General features: G+C 51.0%; 1 protein-coding gene across 2 annotated transcripts; it reads right to left on the bottom strand.

Annotated features, from left to right (window-relative positions):
- Positions 1-3,187: 3,187 nt before the first annotated feature.
- Positions 3,188-6,644, bottom strand: S100A2 (S100 calcium binding protein A2). 2 transcript variants are annotated; one of them, XM_061405886.1, is made up of 3 exons: positions 6,473-6,644; positions 4,957-5,110; positions 3,188-3,440 (listed from the first exon to the last, which is right to left on the bottom strand). In XM_061405886.1, exons 2-3 carry the CDS (start codon positions 5,095-5,097, stop codon positions 3,288-3,290), a joined length of 294 nt encoding a protein of 97 aa, XP_061261870.1. In that variant the 5' UTR covers positions 5,098-5,110; positions 6,473-6,644; the 3' UTR covers positions 3,188-3,287. The 2 variants fall into 2 exon arrangements, with proteins under 2 accessions (XP_061261870.1, XP_061261871.1); XM_061405887.1 differs by lacking the exon at positions 6,473-6,644 and adding an exon at positions 5,648-5,740.
- Positions 6,645-18,810: the final 12,166 nt, after the last annotated feature.

The following is an 18,810-nucleotide window of genomic DNA, read 5'->3' as shown; positions in this document are numbered from 1 at the left end:
CGGTCCCCCACTATCACCACCCTCACCTTACAAAGGCCTCTGGGAAACCCCCTGGCCCCTGGAAGGTCCGTGTCCGGTTCTGCATCTCAGGGAGAAATAAGATGAAATGTCCTGGAGCATCCGAACATTCCTGTGCTTGTGCCACAAGGACCTGGGCCCAAGGGACAGGGTACCCCACCCCCCAGTCTCATAGCCCTGTGGGGGTCAGTGAACCTCCTCAAACTGACTCATCTCCTCTCTCTCATCATCTGAGCCCAGTGTGGAGAGAGTGTGGGAAGGGGTATTTGATTTACCAAGGCTGGAGGCAGGGAGGCCTTTGCTACAGAATTAGGGAATGGGAGTGGGGAGAGAATCTGAACTGGGATCAAAGAGAACCTGTAGAGCTTAGACCTACTACCTCTTTTGAGTGCCTAGTCAATGCCTGACTCTGCCCATTTCCTGGATGGGAGCCCTGAGTTGGTGAGGAGTTCAAATGACCTAAAGGTGGGAGCATGGGGAGCCTCATTTGGGTCGCTCCTATTGAAGGCAGGAGAAGGGGACAACAGAAGATGAGATGGTTGGTTGGCATCACCGACTCGATGGACATGAGTCTGAGCAAGCTCTGGGAACTGGTGATGGACAGACAGGGAAGCCTGGAGCACTGCAGTCCATGGGGTCGCAAAGAGTCAGACACAACTAAGCGACTGAACTGAACTGAACTGTCTCAGAATCCACCTTTGCCTTCTGTCCCTCTTTTCTTGCAGGACAGACCTTGAAGAGCAAAGAGCAGAGTCGCAATGGGACACAATGGAAGGGGAGATATATTTCCCTGAGGTTCTGCTCCCTGCCCTAATTCCAGGAGAAAATGAGAGAGAATCTGGCCAGCAGGCCCCTGAGCAGCAAGCACCGTTTTCCAGACCCTCCTGCTCTCTGCCTTGGCACAGAGATTTGCAGGGAGTGGTGGGATGAGGGAAGATTACTGAGACCAGCTAGGAAACTCATGTGTTTGTTAGTTTGTCAAATACACAGAAAGAAATTTGTCCCATTAGGTGCCTAGCCAGTCGGGGAACAGTTCCAGAGGCAGCCAACCGTGGCCAGTCTCCACCAGCCCAAACAGCCCCAGAATCTGGGACAGAGTGCCAGCAGAAGCCAGGATCCACTGCAAGCAGTCACACTATGGCCATGCGATCACCAAGAAGTGGACCCACTTCCCCATGTCTTCAGGATCAAGAAACCAAGGGCATCTGGACTCTGCCCAGCCAGGTCCCCTTCATCTCACACAAAGCCCAAGGGGAAGGAGAGGAAGGCCCAGGCTGTCACCTGCATGTCCCTTAAGCAGGAGCCCCTTTCTCACAGACTTGGGACAAATTCCAGTACCGCTCCCTGTATAACTTCTGTTGCTGCTGTTCAGTCACTAAGTCATGCCAGATTCTTTTGCAATCCCAAGGACTGTAGCTCCTCTGTCCATGAGATTTCCCAGGCAAGAATACTGGAGTGGGTAGCCATTCCCTACTCCCGGGAATCTTCCTGACACAGGGATCAAACCCATGTCTCCTGAACTGCAGGCAGATCCTGTACCACTGGGCCACCTCCCCCAGCCCCTATGTCCTCCTCTGTGAAATGTGGAGGGACAGAGCTGCAGGCTGTTCACCGTGGGGGTGGACTCAGGGAGGGGGAACCTGAAGCAGCGGGTGGGCACCCGACTCCATGTCCCCGCAGAGAACACTGAGCTCCGAGGCCCGGCCAGCAGCCAGAGACAACCTGTCCTGACTTTACAACCGGTGTTAGAAGTGATACAGCCCTCACACAACTGCTGTGAAGAGTCAGTGGGATGTTGCTCGAACAGGCCTATCAGAGAGCCTGGCCAAAACAAGAGTGCCTTGAATGGCAGACGCTTCCTCCTTTTGATTTCCTTATCTGTAAAAGGGGCCTAATCATAGTTCTCTGGGGGGTTACCATGGGGCTGAAGAAACAGTGTTCCTGAAAGCAGCTTTGGGAACTGCTGTGGAAATGTTAATTACCATTATCATACATCCCTGACCTGTATTCACTGGTTCCTCTCCCTACAGGGTATTATATTAGGAAATAGGCTCCTCTCTTTTCATTGCTCAGCCTGCCCAACCTTGCCCAGCAACAGCCCCAGATGTGCAGTTAAAGCGGAACAGTAAGAACAATCAGGGTGTCTCACTCCTTATTTTGGGGGAGCTTTTGTCTGAGCTACTCTGTAAGCAGTTCCCAAGCAGCAAAGCTTGCCAGGGAAGTGAGAAAAGTAAGAAAGTAATTCACAAAAATATTGTCTATTACTTGTCTATTATCCATCCCCCCTTTTCCTTTTCGTTAAAACTCTTTTTCACTCCTCGCTTCCACTGCAGGGGGCATGGGTTGGATCCCTAGTGGAGGAACTAAGATCCTGCATGCTTCATGGTTCAGCCAAAAAAAAGGAGCTCTTCAATTCGAGTAGAATTTAGAGAAAATATAGAGCGCCCAGGACAGCCGTAGTACAAGGTCATGTTAGTTGCTCTGTTGTGTCTGACTCTTTGCGACCGCATGGACTATGTAGCCCACCAGGCTCCCCTGTCCATAGGATTCTTCAGGCAAGAATACTGCAGTGGGTGTCCATTCTTTTCTTCCAGGGATCTTCCTGACCCAGGGATTGAACCTGGGTCTCCCACACTACAGGCAGATTCTTTACTGTCTGAGCCACCAGGGGAGCCCCAGACAGTCTCCCCAGACAACAAATGGCTCTCAATAAATGGCCTTGGGGCCAAGATCAAATCCTTGGCCCTGCCAAGGAAAAGGGCCTCAGGGTAAGATAAAGTCAAAGAGGAGAAATTTCATGTGGACTTCAAAAAGATTTAAGGGCAAGTCTCAGATTTCACATACATATTATGTCTTCTAATAATTTTAACAGTATGTCTTCTTGAGCCTTTCAGACAAGAGGGTCTTTAAGAATCATAAGGACATTTTCTCCCAGCACCTTGACTCTAAGGTGGAAAGGGCCAGTCTCAAAGAGATTTATAAATGTGGCTTTTGTCTAACTGAATTTGTAAGTTGATAGACAGGAAGCCCACAACATTTTTAAAGGAATTGTATCATCTTGCACTGAAAGGGACAAAGACAGCTCACAGCAAAAAGCAGCTTTGGGTCTTTCACTTTCAGCACAGCAACTGGGCCAGCCAGATGACAGGGCAACACTGAGCAATGAAAATACTGTCAACCAGCAAAAAAAGTTTATTGAGTAAAACTAAAAAAGATAGAGAGTCCTCCTGGGCCGAAGAGACCCATAGCAGGGAGCCACAAGCTCTGCATCAGGACCGTGCTGGGGAGCCCTGGAAGAAATCATTGCACATGATTGTGATGAGGGCCAGGAAGACGGCGTACTCCTGGAAGTCCACCTGCTGGTCACTGTTCTCATCCAGATCACCCATCAGCTTCTTCAGGCCCTCCTCATCCACCTTCTCCTGAAAGCAAGAGACAGTCAGGCCATCAGCTCTTGGGGCAGAACCCAGCTTTCCCCTCCTCCCTGGGCAGCAGGTAAGCGGTGAGCAGGGAGCACCTAGAGTGATGGGAAGCAGGGAGGTCCTGGGAGCACTAGGGTGCCCTGTGAGTGGGGACACAGGGGAGTGCATGAGCCAGAGCCTCCAGCTCTCCCTGCTGGGGGATCCCAGACCCTCCCTTCAGAGGATCAGCTCTGCTCCCCACAAGGGCCCAGGGAGACGGGCATCACCCACATCCCGCTGATGAGGAAACTCAAGCTTTCTGAAGCCACCACCACGCCTCATCACCAGAAAAATGAATTCCACAAAGGCAGACTCTTTCCCATCCCAGATAAAATGAAACCAAATTAGAAAAGTATGATCAAAAATATTTTTTTAAGAAAAAAGGACATGCCTCATATGTTCAAAGTCACTTTGGGATTTGTTCCAGCAGCTAAGACTCCACTGGGATTTGGTCCAATAGTTAAGACTCCACACTCCCAGTGCAGGGGCCCTGGATTTGATCCCTGGTCCGGAAACTAGATCCCACATGCCACAATTAAGACTCCCTCCCATGCACTCTCAAGGACCTCGTACCCCTGGACTGTACCCAAGGCCTCTGCCAGAGCCCAGTGAGCCCCACTAACCAGCCCCGGGAGTTGCTCATCTCCGCAGCCCTGACATCGAGCCCACTGGCCTGTGGAAGGAGGTGGAGAGCCGGAGCTTCCTGCCCACATACCTCCCTCTGTCCTCACTCCAGTGCAGCCAAATAAATAAATATTTTTTTGGTGGGGCGAAGGGGGAGTGGTGCACTTCTCAGGTGGCACTTGTGGTAAACAATCCATGTGCCAGTGCAGGAGACATGAAAGACTCAGGTGTGATCCCTGGGTCAGGAAGATGCCCTGGATTAGGAAATGGCAACCCACTCCAGTATCCTGGCCTGGACAGTTCCATGGGCAGAGGAGCCTGGTAGACTATAGTCCACGCGGTTGCGAAGAGCTGGAAATGACTGACCAACTGAGTGCGTGAGCACACACGAGGGAGGAGCTGATTAAAGGGAGGGTAAGGGGCCAATTGAGAACTGATGGCATTTCTCTCCTAAACATCTCAGGGTGTGTCTTAGCTGAGCTTTTCTTTCCCTAGACACCTTCTTAGTTTGGCAAGTAAATATGAAAACCAAAAGAGAGAGAGGATGGAGGGAGGGAGAGAGAAGGAGATCACAAATGAGAGCTGTGTGATCCTGAGCGAGTCACGTCCCCTCTCTGGGCTCAGACAGCACATTCGTTCTCCAGAAAGCTGCAGGGAGGGGCTGGCAGTAGAGCACCCACTCGCGCACACAAAGGCTTCCCTCTCACTCTGGTGAGGTCATAAAGGGCTTGACCCCACTCTGGTGTCTGCATCCCCAGGCCCGCCCACCCCCAGCCAGCGAGGGAGAAGACATTCATCCCGTGCCCCCACACCACACACCAGGACCCTCTCATCCCCGGTGAGCCCCACTCACCCCCACAAAGCTGGGCAGCTCCTTGTGCAGAAGTTCCTTCATCTCCCCCTTACTCAGCTTGAACTTGTCGCCCTCTTGGCCAGAGTACTTGTGGAAGGTGGCGACCATCACAGCCAGCGCCTGCTCCAGGGGACTGGACATCTTGGATCTGAGGCTACAGGGGTGGCAAGTGAGGGAGATGCCTCAGCCCAGCCTGCAGGATCGTCTGCTGCCCTTGTGCCCCAAGCTGCCTCTCCAAGTCCCTCTTAGAATGGGCAGGCAGGGCTGCGTCTCCGCCTCAGCCTGTGGCTCCCTGGCCAGAAGCCATACCTCCATCTCACACTAGGTGGGTGAGGCAGGGGATAGACCTTCCTCTGTATTTGGAAGGGCCTCATGTCTCCTCCCACCACACTTGGGGCCCAGAGCATCTATGGGGGAAAAAAAAAGGCAGGGTGGCCGGAGTCCCACTGGGGATCCTTTCTGTCAGCTTCTATCATAGGCCAGTGGGCTCTGTGCCAGGGCTGCGGAGACAGGCATCTCCATGGGCTAGTTAGTGGGGCTCACTGGGCTCTGGCAGCGGCCTTGGCTACAGCCCAGGGGTACGAGGTTCCCTGAGGAGTGACCTCCCCCCTCAGCCAGAGGGCGTCGTTCTCCCATCTAACTGGAAGCTCCCTTGGGTAGGCTGTATCCTCTGTCAGACCAGGGCTCTCACCCGGTAGGGAATGTGTCTCCCCTCACGCTGGAGGCACCGGAGCAGGGGTGCTGGCAACTGAACACTCTCCCTAACAGCAAGGATTCTACTGGGACTGGAATTCAAGAAATTAAAAGCCCAGTACCCCAGGATCAGGACAGAATCTGAGACCAAGGTCATTCTTTCCAAGGCCCTGCCTCTCAGAGTGGTCACACCACCCCGGGAGGATTAGGCAGGTCCCAGGGTGAGGCCAGAGGAGCAGGCGCCAGGGGCAAGAAGCACCCTGGGCCCATCCTGCCAGCCTTGCCTTCAGGAGGTGGGAGAAGACAGGAAGTGGCAGGGCCGTGCCGCTGCTCAGGGCAGGGGCCCGGTCAGGCCCACTCGCTTGAGATCCTTGGCTCTTAGTCCTGCTGGAATCCAGGACTTTTCAAAAACAAACAAACCAAACCAGGATTCTCCTTAAAGCACCCCCCCAAACCTCCCACTACCACACAACTTCATATGCCTGGACCCAAACCCCAAAGAAGCAGCAACACTCAGACTGAGAGATGCAAGACAGACCCCAAGAGCAACCCCTAAACCTCACAGAGGAACTGGGAAAAAGCCTCTATCTGACACTTCACAGGAGGTCCCCCCAAATGCAGAGACCCACAAAGACCCCGGGCCCTCCACCAAGGGAACCAGGAGACAAAGACCAACATAAGGGGACATCCGGCAGAAGCTAACACCACAGTGTAAATCAGCTCTGCTCCAATAAAAACCCATTAAAAAAAAAGCCAAAGGGACAAAGGCAGAGACCCATGGGGGTCTTGTCCACCCAGCCCTGCCCAGGACAGAGGTACTCACCAGACCAGAGGGCAGAGAGAGACTCAGGAAGGAAAGCAAAGGTCCAGGTGCCCAGAGCTGGGATTTATATGCTAGCCCCACTGGCCCCTAACTTTGCATTTTAAGGAAACCAAACCTGCCCTAACCTGATCCCACCAAAGGCTGGCCTCCTGCCACCCCCACACACCCCCTCCCAGTCCCTCCCTTCCCGACAATACCGGCTCCCGGGCAGCCAAGGGCAGCCCCTCCCCCGGCCCCGCCCTGGCCACAGCGGGAGCAGGAGGTGTCACCGGGAAAAGGTATTCTGGGCCCTGGGCAAGGGGAGGCAGCCCCTGTTCATGGGGGCCTGGAGATTCAGGCCCAGTCTTGTTCTCATGACAAATGCCTGCGAGTCACAGTTCATTGGCGTGCCTGAAGCTGCAGGTGCGTGCTGGGACTTCACGGGCCTGGGAACCAGGAGGCAGCTGGGGGCTATCAGGAAGAAGAGGGCAGGGGTGACTGCAGGGAAAACAAAGTGGCTTTTAATAGCCGGCCCCAGAATAACTGTCAGTGACTTACTGAGGCAAGAGGGTGTGCTTTAAAAGACCTGGAAAGGCCCCCTTCGGGTAGGAAGGGGTCTGGCAGGAGACAGGGAGGCAGCGAGAGGTGGAGATGGCTCTGCTATAGTCAGCTGGGGTGAGCAGCAGTCTGTGTGTGTAAGGAAGGCCCAGGAGGGTTGAAGGGAGGAGAAAATGCGAGTCTCCTCCAGCTTGGGAGGTGGGCAGGTGAGGAGGAGGCCCGCACAACTTCCCAAGCCAGGAGGCCAGGCTGGGGATGAGGTCACAGCCTCGGCCTCTCTCACCCACTCGCCCAGAGAAAGGCAAACACTGAGGCCTGTTAGGACCCAGCCCAGGGGAGGGCCTTTCAGAGAAGAGCAGACTTCACGCAGCCTCTTCCCAGGCCCCCCTGGCCTACTGCCTCAGTCCAGCCCGGGCACCGCCCTTCCTGTGTGCCAGCTCCCCTCCCCCCTCCAGATGTCCACCAGCTTCTTTCCCCTCCTCCGGAGCCCCTAGTCCTAGGTGACTCACCCGCGGTTCCAGGCCCAGAGGCCCAGGCAGTGACTCAGCAGCACCGCCCTCCTCCCCCAGGGCTAGGGCAGCCAGAGTCACGGGGCAGCAGGCAGAAACCCCAACCCAGCTCCGGCAGACAGGGCACTGGAACAGAGACCCCCTCATCAGGCCCACTCTGGGGAGTTTGGGGTCATGACACCACAGAGAACTCAGACTGAGGATCCACAGAGGATCAGACATCGAGCCAGGCTGCTGTTTCCCCGGTGGTCACTCACAATGGGACTCAGGAGCGGCCTGAGCAGCATAGATGAAATCAGGCCTCAGGGGCCCCGGTGCCCTCTCCTACACCTCTGCAAAGCCACCCAGTGTCCTTCCTCCCCAAGGCACTTGGCCCCCTTGTGCTACTGCTCTTCCCTGTCAAAACCTATTTCAGGTCGAGCTTGGAATAAAAATTGTTCTCCCCGAGGGTAAGGATCAGTGGGGTGCAATGCATTGCTTTGTACAGCACTTCTTCCATCTTAACTGAGGACTTCGGCAGATGGCACTTCTGCTCAGAAACTGCAGTGGCGTCCCCATGGCCCTTGCTGGAAGTGAGGTGCTCGGGCTCTGGCCCCTACCTGCATATCCAACCTCTCCTGCACGTCTCCTAACTGCCTGCTCACTGTGCCTGAGCACCTGGAGTGGCCAGGACTGCCTATGCCCATCCTTCTGCTCAGAATGTGCCCACTCACCACATCCCTGCCTCCCGAAGTCCCACATATCCTTCAAAGCCCAGTTCAGTGCCCCCACCTCACGGAGCTGCCCCAGGGCTAACCAGGGTCTATCTCCACCTGCTCTGTCCCACGGCAAGCACTCCTTTGGTACTCAGAGCATTCTAATCTCGATTGAATCACTCGTGTGCCTGTCTTCTCTCGCCCTCACTCCCACATGGTGAGCTCACCGGGCAGGGACCGCATGAGCAACGGGTCTTGCCCACACCAGGTGCCATCCCGAGTTTACGGTTGGCACCGTAGGTGGTGGAGTGCTGGGGACAGTATCAGGGGGCCTTCCCACCTCCCGAAATCACATCACTGATGATGCTACCAAATCATAACTTCTCTGCCTGCTCCCAGGAGTGGAACTGAGACACTGGCTTGGAAAACAGAGCTTCAGAGAGCTATGAGTCCCTGAGGAGTGACGGCAGGAAATATCTTGCTCTGGGGACCCATTGAGGGAAGGAGCACAGCAAAGTCCCCAGAGGGCAGGGATGGAGACAGGAGGCAGACAGAGGAAGACAGGAAGAGGCAGTCAGACAGAAACTGGGAGAAAAAGTCAAAGAAAAACAGAGTCACGGAAAGTGTGAGGGAAAAGGGAAGACCAGAGCGATAAGAAAGAGCGCCTCTGACGCTAGGGGCAGCATCTGGACACCTGTCCCGAAACTGAGACCAGGGCTGGGCCCATCAAGGAGCCATATTCCTGAAACTGATGAAAATCACAGTAATTTGCCACTAACTTGCTGTGTAATCTAGAGTAATTCCTTCCCCCTTGCAGAACAGGAAGGTTGGATAGGCTGACCCCTCAAAGTCCAATTCCATTCTATGCTCTCCACTTCTTCATGAAGGCAGAGAAGCCAGGACGCAGGCAGGCAGTGGACACATCCTGGCAGTGACTGTGCCCATGCCCAGCTTGGGAAGCGGGGTGTCCTCTTTCCGCTAGGCGTGGTTCCAGGTGCCAAAGGTTTCCCATCAGCAACTCCTGGGTTTTCCCCGTCTTGTTCATGCCCCCTGGTGGTTGAGATGTGACATTGCAGGCTGGTCTCCCTATTCTTTCCCTCCCTCCTGTCTGGGTCGGCCAGCCCCTGCCCAGTCCGGCTCTTGACTCAGGCAGAAGACAATGCTGATTCATCTCCAGCAAACCTTCCCACGCCCACACCTCTCACACCTGCATGACGTATGAAGTGTTTCCAGGACAGTCCCTGCTGAGACACCCAGGTGGACTTCTGAAATGGAAGTTGGATGCCTGGAAACAGTTTAAAAGCCGTGGGGAGGAGGCAGGAAGGAACTAGGTGGCAAAAAGGAGGGGCTGAACACTGTCAAGCTCTGTCAACCTCCCCACCATCCCTGGGGCAGTTCCAGGGAAAGAGAAATGGTCTTGCTGCTGGGGCCCTAGGGCCCTTGCTTTCCTCTGACTTAAGCATGAGACTTGAGGAAGTTGCACCAACCTCTGAAGTCAAAATTTTTCACCACAAGGATCCTTTTTATTATTCCTCTGCCCTCCCCAAATCTGCTTTGAGATATTTTCTCTCAACAAACTGCATGAAATAATTTATCTAGCTATCGCCTGATGGGTCTTCCCTGGTGGCTCGGTGGTAAAGAATCCATCTGCCAAGGCAGGAGACGCAGGGGACAAGGGTTCCATCCCTGAGAAAATGGCAACCCACTCCAGTATTATTGCCTGGGAAACCCCATGGACAGAGGAGCCTGGCGGGCTACAGTCCATGAGGTCACAAAGAGTCAGACACAACTGAGTAGACTGAGCCCAGCACAGCGCATCCCCTGATAGCCTATTCGGCATGAGAGAATCTGCATTATCACACTGGGTTTGGGTCATTCTGGATCTTCCATGTGTAATGGATTTGTCATATCCTTTGCTGGAGGAGTCCAGACTGATATTATGAGCCACCTCCTGTGTGCTGAGTGATGTCCATATATCACCCCATTTAATTTACACAAAAATCCCAGAAAGTTGGTACAGTCTTACCACCACTTTGCAGAGGAGAAAATTGAGGCTCAGAGAAGTTTTCCCAAGTTCATACAATTAATGAGGCATGGCTTAAACACAGGTGGTCACAATGGTAAACCTCCCTGCTGCTGCTGCTGCTGCTAAGTCACTTCAGTCGTGTCCGACTCGGTGCGACCCCATAGACGGCAGCCCACTAGGCTCCCCCATCCCTGGGATTCTCCAGGCAAGAACACTGGAGTGGGTTGCCATTTCCTTCTCCAACACATGAAAGTGAAAAGTGAAAGTGAAGTCACTCAGTCGAGTCTGACTCTTAGCAACCCCATGGACTGCAGCCTACCAGGCTCCTCCGTCCATGGGATTTTCCAGGCAAGAGTGTTGGAGTGGGGTGCCATCGCCTTCTCCCTAGAAGAGCCAGTCATCAAGAATCCCCTAGGGACTTCCCTCATGGTCCATTGGTTAAGACCTCACCTTTCAATGTCGGGGATGTGGGTTCAATCCCTGGTCAGGAAGCTAAGATTCTATATGCTTTGTGGCCAAAATGCCAAAACATTTTGTAACAAATGCTTTGAAACCAAAGCATTTTTGTAACAAATTCTGTATAGACTTTTTTTTTTCAAATGGTCCACATCAAAAAAAAAAAGACTCCTCTAGAATCCTAACCTTCTGACTCCTACACAGACCAACCAGCCATCCCCTCACATTATACCCAACCTTTGAGTCTTATTTCTGGACCTCACCCAGTACCCAGGAGCCCATCTGTCGCCTGCTCTGGTCTGACAACTTCAATGACCCCTCTTCCTTTCCCTCCAAATGCACTCTGGCTTGAATCTAAAATAAGCTTAAAAAAAAAAAAAAATACTTCCCTTGACTCTTATTGTTGCAACAAATAATACCTCTATTCACACAGTGACCCAAATCAAAAACTTGGCTGTCTTCCTATCCTGCCCTTACTGCCCTCCAGTTACCCAGGTCAGGCGACCTGACCTTCTAAATAACTGCTCAGTTTTGTCTACACTGCCTGAGATCCCACTGTATCACCTTGCTCCTAGGCTATTGTAAGCACATCCGGATTTTTCCCCCACCTCGAACCATGTCCCCCACTCTGACCCATTCTCAGTTCTGCCACCAGGGTGATCTTCCTAAAATTCAGATCTGACCATGTCACTCCGTATGTAAAAACACTGAGGGATCTCCCTTAACCTTAGGAGAAGGCTACCCAGCATGGCGCACCTTCCTAGGTACCCAGCTGTGCTGAGGCACGTGCCATGCCCTTCCATGCCTCTGAGCCCTTGCCCAAGCTGTTCATTCTCTCAGGAAGAAGCCTCTTCTTGCTTTGTGCCCCTGTCAATCTCCTGTTGTTGCTGTTCAGTCGCTCAGTCACGTCAGACTCTTTGAGACCCCATGGACTGCAGCACGCCAGGCTTCCCTGTCCTTCACTGTCTCCCAGAGTTTGCTCAAACTCATGTCCATCGGGTCAATGATGCCATCCAATCATCTCATGCTCTGTCACCCCCTTCTCCTCTTGCCCTCAATCTTTCCCAGCATCAAGGTCTTTTCCAATGAGTCGGCTCTTCGCATCAGGTGGCCAAAGTATTGGAACTTCAGCTTCAGCATCAGTCCTTCTAATGAATATTCAGGACTGATTTCCTTTAGGATTGACTGGTTTGATCTCCTTGCAGGCCAAGGGACTCTCAAGAATCTTCTCCAGGACCACAGCTCTAAAGCATCAATTCTTCAGCAATCAGCCTTCTTTTCGGTCCGATTCTCACATCCATACATGACTACTGGAAAACCATAGCTTTGACTATAGGGACCTTTGTTGTCAATCTCCTACTCATCCTTTATTTTTTTTTAGCCACACTGTTAAGTATGTGGAACTTTAGTTCCCTGACCAGGGATCAAACAAGTGCCCCTGAATTGGAAGCTCAGAATCTTAAACACTGGACCACCAGGGAATTTCCTCCTCAGTTCAGTTCAGTCGCTCAATCGTGTCCCACTCTTTGTGACCCCATGGACTGCAGCACACCAGGCTTCCCTGTCCATCACCAACTCCCAGAGCTTCCTCAAACTCATATCCATCGAGTCGGTGATGCCATCCAACCATCTCATCCTCTGTCATCCCCTTCTCCTGCCTTCAATCTTACCCAGTATCAGGGTCTTTTCGAAGTCAGTTCTTCACATCAGGTGGCCAAAGTATTGGAGTTTCACTTCAGCATCAGTCCTTCCAATGAATATTCAGGACTGATCTCCTTTAGGATTGACTGGTTGGATCTCCTTGCAATCCAGTGGACTCTCAAGAGTCTTCTCCAACACCACAGTTCAGAAGCATCAATTCTTCAGCGCTCAGCTTTCTTTATAGTCCAACTCTCACATCCATACATGACCACTGGAAAAACCATGGTTTTAACTAGATAGACTTATGCTGGCAAAGTAATATCTCTGCTTTTTAATATGCTGTCTAGGTTGGTCATAGCTTTCCTTCCAAGGAATAAGTGTCTTTTAATTTCATGGCTACAGTCACCATCTGCAGTGATTTTGGAGTCCAAAAAAATACAGTCAGCCACTGTTTCCACTGTTTCACCATCTATTTGCCATGAAGTGATGGGACCAGATGTCATGATCCTAGTTATATGAATGTTGAGTTTTAAGCCAACTTTTTCACTCTCCTCTTTCACTTTTTTCAAGAGGCTCTTTAGATCTTCTTCGCTTTCTGCATAAGGTGGTGTCATCTGCATATCTGAGATTATTGATATTTCTCCTGGCCATCTTGACTCCAGCTTGTGCTTCTTCCAGCCCACCATTTCGCATGATGTATTCTGCATATAAATTAAATAAACAGGGTGACAATATATAGCCTTGACATACTCCTTTCCAGATTTGAAACCAGTCTGTTGTTTCATATCCAGTTCTAACTGCTGCTTCTTGACCTGCATACAGATTTCTCAGGAGGCAGGTAAGGTGATCTGGTATTCCTGTTTCTTGAACAATTTCCCAGTTTGTTGTGATCCAGCCAGTCAAAGGCTTTGGCATAGTCAATAACGCAGAAGTAGGTGTTTTTCTGCAACTCTCTTTCGCAACAGATGTTGGCAATTTGATCTCTGGTTCCTCTGCCTTTTATAAATCCAGCTTGAACATCTGCAAGTTCACAGTTCATGTACTGTTGAACCCTGGCTGGAGAATTTTGAGCGTTAATTTGCTAGCATGTGAGATGAGTGCAATTGTGCAATAGCTTGAACATTCTTTGGCATTGCCTTTCTTTGGGACTGGAATGAAAACCTTTTCCAGTCCTGTGGCCACTGCTGAGTTTTCCAAATTTGCTGGCATATTGTGTGCAGCATTTTCACAGCATCATCTTTTAGGATTTGAAATAGCCCAACTGGAATTCCATCACCTCCACTAGCTTTGTTTGTAGTGATGCTTCCTAAGGCCCACTTGACTTCACACTCCAGGATGTCTGGCTGTGGGTGAGTGATCACACCATCATGGTTATCTGGGTCATGAAGATCTTTTTTGTATAGTTCTTCCTACTCACCCTTTAAATTTAGCTCAAAGATCAACTCCTCTGTGCAGCATCCCTGGATCTACTCCCCAGCCCCCTCACATACTAGAACACGTGAGTGTACATGTGTGCTCACGTGCACACACACAGAGCGGGGTGTTGGCTTAAGTTAGGTGTCCCTCCTACGTATTTCTGCAGCCCTTTGCCAATCGCCCTGTAACAGCACATTTTATGTGTAGTCGTGGCCATTTATTTATGTGTCTTCCCCAACTAGATCAGGCTGCTGGGACCTGGATGCTGAGTATGATCATCTCCTAGGATCCCCGGTGTTTGACATGGAGCAAGTGTCCCGTGAATGGCCAGAAAGAGGCACAAGCACAGTCCCTCGTGGCCACCACCCTTTCTCCTCCCTTTGACCCCACATTTCCGAGACTCTAAATCCTCTACCCCCATCCCTGAACCTTCTCAAAGCTGACTTGCAGGAATTCCCTGGTGGTCCACTGTTTAGGACTCAGCACTCTTGCTGCCAGGGGCTTTGGGTTTGATCCCTGGTCAGGGAACTAAGATACTATAAGCTGCAAGGCGCAGGCAAATAAACAAATAAAAGCTGACTTTCTACCATCCTACAAATCCAGCTGTCTCCAGTGTCACCAGAAGCCGCCTTCTTACCAACGCCAGTTTGGGGGAGGGGGCAACTTAACAGCCCACTCCTCAGAAGGGCTCTTCAGAGGGAGGGGCCAGTCCACGCCTCCCAGCTCTGCTAGAAGAGGCCACGCTCCTAGCCTGCTGCTCTCTTTCTCCACCAGCCAGCCCTATCCTGTCCTCACCTCCCTGGTGACCACACTACCCCCAGGGGCAGGGGCAGGAGGGCAGCTGCCCTCTGTGATGAGATGGGGAAGGTCAACTCAAGAAGCAGCAGGGGGAACTTACAGGGCTTTGGGCTCCAGTTCTAAATTATATTCTCTGGTCCATTTTCTCCAAACTCAAAAAGGAGCGGGCTGTGAACAACTAGTACCCTCAGAAACCCCAGTACTTAGGTCTCCTCCATCTTGGCCCTTCTACTGCATATACACCTTTTAACCAGGGTCATTCCTCAGGGGTCTGGCCAGGAACAAACCACTCTTTGCACCCACCCACCTCCAGCCGCCCTCACCCTCATTTGTGTCCTCATGAGAGAGGGCTCCCAGGGGCACGGGCGCCTTCCGGGCCATTCCCCCGCACTGCTGGACTTGCCTCTCTGGCCCGCAGCTCCTTACAAGGTCAGAGTACAGGGGCCTGTAAGTTGCTAAGGTCCGATGCCTGACTCAGGGGCCTAGATTCTGGCTGTCCTGCTGGCAAGCACTCAGGCCTGGGTGTCAGACAGACCTAGGTCTGAAGTGGGGTTCTGCCATTTGCTAGAAGATGGGGCCACAGATGGAAAATATCACTGGTGAAACTGGTGCCAACCGGAATCAACACAAAGGGGAGTGATTAACATTCTTCCCAGAAACACTCAGCTTGAGAGATGCATTCTGCTGTGTTCTGATAAATCTAGGAACTTCTGAAATCTCAGAAAGGAGCTAAAAGCAGTTTCAGAAAAAGAAAGGTAACTCAGGAAGGTGAGTAGTGATTTTTAAAACCATAGGATATTGCTCATGAGGAAGTGGTTTAAAGAGAGATGTTCTAAGAGATCAACGTATAATACTAGGAAATGGTTGTAGCAAAGAAGTTAAGATGTTGGAGTTTGAGATTGAATCTTAACTCCACTGTATTCTAGCTTCATTGATCAAGATCTTTCAGCCATAAGAGATGGCAGTTCAAGGCAAGCTCGCTGAAGAAAAAAGGGGATATACTATGTTACATAACTGGTAAGGTCACTGTGATAATTTACAGGTCAATGAACCACAGCCCCGGGACCCAGAACTTAAGACCATCCATCTATTTGTCCATCCTTCTCTCATCACTGTCTCTCTGCACGTTGGCTTCACTCTTACTGTAACAAGGTCTCTCTATATATCAAGGAATGTAGCCACAGACTGTTCCAGCTTTGTAAACCCAGGGTTCACATAGCCCAGGAAGAGCCTTGATTGGCCCCACCGGGTTCACGTACTCAGCTGTTGACCAATCCCTGTTTCCAGGGACACAGGGTATTATAAACGGCCAGCGTGGGTAAGGTTCCCAGCCTACCATCAAGGATCTCTTTCCAAGTGGAGGAAGCAAGTTACCGCAGTCACTACACTCACCTGTGACCTTACAAATATGACTTAACCCCCGCTGGGAATCAGGAGGTTCCTATCACTCCTGTAACATGAGGACACTATCATCTACCAGAGAGATCAAATGAGATAACACATGTAGAGTCCCAGCGAGCACTCAGTGAATGTTACTAGATACAACAGTAAAAGCGGAAACCAGGATATACAGTTAGACGCAATGTCATTGCCCAGATGGGGTTGTCTGACACGTCAGCAACATGAAACCAGGATCAGGCCCCACACATCCACTGAAACTCAAGGACCAGAGTCTACTTCTCGTTTCCCTGTCAACATTTATACATTTTTTTGAGCCCTTATCTTGTCTTCTGCTAATCTCAGGGATTTCCCAGGTGGCTCAATGGTAAAGAACCCGCCTGTCAATGCCAGAGACACAGAAGACGCAGGTTTGATCCCTGGGTCAGAAAGACCCCCTGGAGAAGGAAATGGCAACCCACTCCAGTATCCTTGCCTGGAGAATCCCCATGGACAGAGGAGCCTGGCGGGAAGAGTCAGACATGACTGAGCATGCACGCACAGTATCAGGTATTAACACTTTTTAATATAAAACTAAGATCATGGCATCTGGTCCCATCACTTTATGGGAAATAGATGGGGAAACAGTGGAAACTGTCAGACTTGATTTTTTTGGGCTCCAGAATCACTGCAGATGGTGATTGCAGCCATGAAATTAAAAGACACTTACTCCTTGGAAGGAAAGTTATGACCAACCTAGATAGCATATTCAAAAGCAGAGACATTACTTTGTCAACAAAGGTCTGTCTAGTCAAGGCTTTGGTTTTTCCAGTGGTCATGTATGGATGTGAGAGTTGAACTGTGAAGAAAACTGAGCGCCGAAGAATTGATGCTTTTGAACTGTGGTGTTGGAGAAGACTCTTGAGAGTCCCTTGGACTGCAAGGAGATCCAATCGGTCCATTCTAAAGGAGATCAGTCCTGGGTGTTCATTGGAAGGACTGATGCTAAAAGCTGAAATTCCAGTACTTTGGCCACCTCATGCGAAGAGTTGACTCATTGGAAAAGACCCTGATGCTGGGAGGGATTGGGGGCAGGAGGAGAAGGGGATGACAGGATGAGATGGCTGGATGGCATCACCGACTCGATGGATGTGAGTTTGGGTGAACTCAGGGAGTTGGTGATAGACAGGGAGGCCTGGCGTGCTGCAATTCATGGGGTTGCAAAGAGTTGGATACAACTGAGCGACTGAACTGAACTGAACTGAATATAAAAATAATAAAGAAAATCTTAAAATTGAGGAAAGTCTGCTCGTTTCCTTCATTTGTTCTCCTAGCTTAGAAATGAACATATTTTGTCCAAATAATTGGTAAAATATCTAGGACCAGCTTCACATTTAGCAGTTTGGTGACAACCGAGGCTGATCTGGCTCAATGCCTCCCCGAACCCCATGTCATGGATAAGGAAATTGATTCCCTACATGAGGGGAGACACACACATCATCATCCCAGGTTACTCAGGATGTTAAGATCATCCACCTCTAGTTCTCCTGGCTGTTTATTCAGCAACCAACCTCTGGTCTTTATTTGGATTCTCACAGAAACTTTCCTTCTGGTAAGAAATGGAGCTGGTTTCTGGAATGTTTGCGTTCATCACACAGTCATAAGAATTCACAAGAATTAGTCTCTCGGAACAAGCTCATCCTTGAGTTAAGTAATACAGACTTTTTAAACCTGCCCAGCTTCTGGCTTGATAAACATTTGCTTCTAAACCAGAAAGAGGGCAGCAGTCAAGCAGGAGGGGAGAAACTCACAGGTACTGAGTGTTTACTCTGTGTAAACATTGTTCCAAGCACTATACCTACATTATCTAATTTAATCCTCCCAACCACCCTGTAATGTGGGGAATGTCTGTGATTAATAGATCAGGAAACAGAAGCTCAGGGGATTAAGCATAGAGCCAGGACTGAAAGGCAGGTTGGCCTGGCTGCCGAGCACCACTCCTCAATCACCCCCACTCCCTGCCTCTCCTTCACCCGAAGTTTCTTCTCTAGCCACTTCCTGGTTGCTCTTCTCCCTGTCTCTGCTGGTGGCTGACATTAGTGTTCAACCCTTTTCTCCCTTGCTTGCTTCCCTCCATCTCCTTTCTTTCTCCCCCTCTTTCTCACAGCATCATTATCCTTTCACTTTGGTGGTGGTTTAGTCGCTCAGTCGTGTCCGACTCTTGTGACCCCCGTGGACTGTAGCCCGCCAGGCTCCTCTGTGAATGGGATTCTCCAGGCAAGAATACTGGAGTGGGTTGCCATTTCCTACTCCAGGGGATCTTCCCAACCCAGGAATCAAACCCGGTTCTCCTGCATTGCAGGCAGATTCTTTACCAACTTGAAAGAGTGTGAATCTGCATTCAGGCCGCCCCACCCTCCCCTGAGAGTCTCAGGCTCTCACTGCTCCCCTGGTCATCTAATGGGCATCACCCTGCCTTCTTCTGTAGAAACCCCAGACCCAGCCAGGCAGCCTCGCCCACCCACGTCCTCACTGAGCACAGACCAAGTGCTTCTGGGTTTTCCTGGGAACCTCACCTGGCCACCTCTTCCTCTCGGTGCCTGTAGCTACAGCCTCACCCCAGCTGCCCTGGGAGAGCAACCTCCTGACGAGTCTCTTCCTGGACCACAGCCCCTCCCTTCATTCATTCTGATCATAGCTATCCATTCTATCCCTCACTTACTCAAGAAACTTCTGGATCTCTTCACTGACCATCACATCATTTAAACTCTTCAGTGTGTATGAAGAATCTAAAAAGAAATTATATAAATGAACTCATTTACAAAACAGAAGCAGACTCACAGACTTCGAGAACAATCCTACGGTTAACAGGGAAGAAGGATG

The sequence above is a fragment of the Bos javanicus genome, chromosome 3 (assembly GCF_032452875.1).
Source record: "Bos javanicus breed banteng chromosome 3, ARS-OSU_banteng_1.0, whole genome shotgun sequence".
Lineage (NCBI taxonomy): Eukaryota > Metazoa > Chordata > Mammalia > Artiodactyla > Bovidae > Bos > Bos javanicus.
This window is presented reverse-complemented; position numbering and strand designations above follow the sequence as displayed.

What these genes read in the sequence shown, in the direction of transcription:
- S100A2 (XM_061405886.1), bottom strand. Translation starts at nt 5,097, where the DNA reads ATGTCCAGTCCCCTGGAGCAGGCGCTGGCTGTGATGGTCGCCACCTTC. An exon ending in AGCTGCCCAGCTTTGTGGGG is followed by an intron (nt 3,441 to 4,956) that starts GTGAGTGGGGCT and finishes TCTTGCTTTCAG; the next exon opens with GAGAAGGTGGATGAGGAGGG.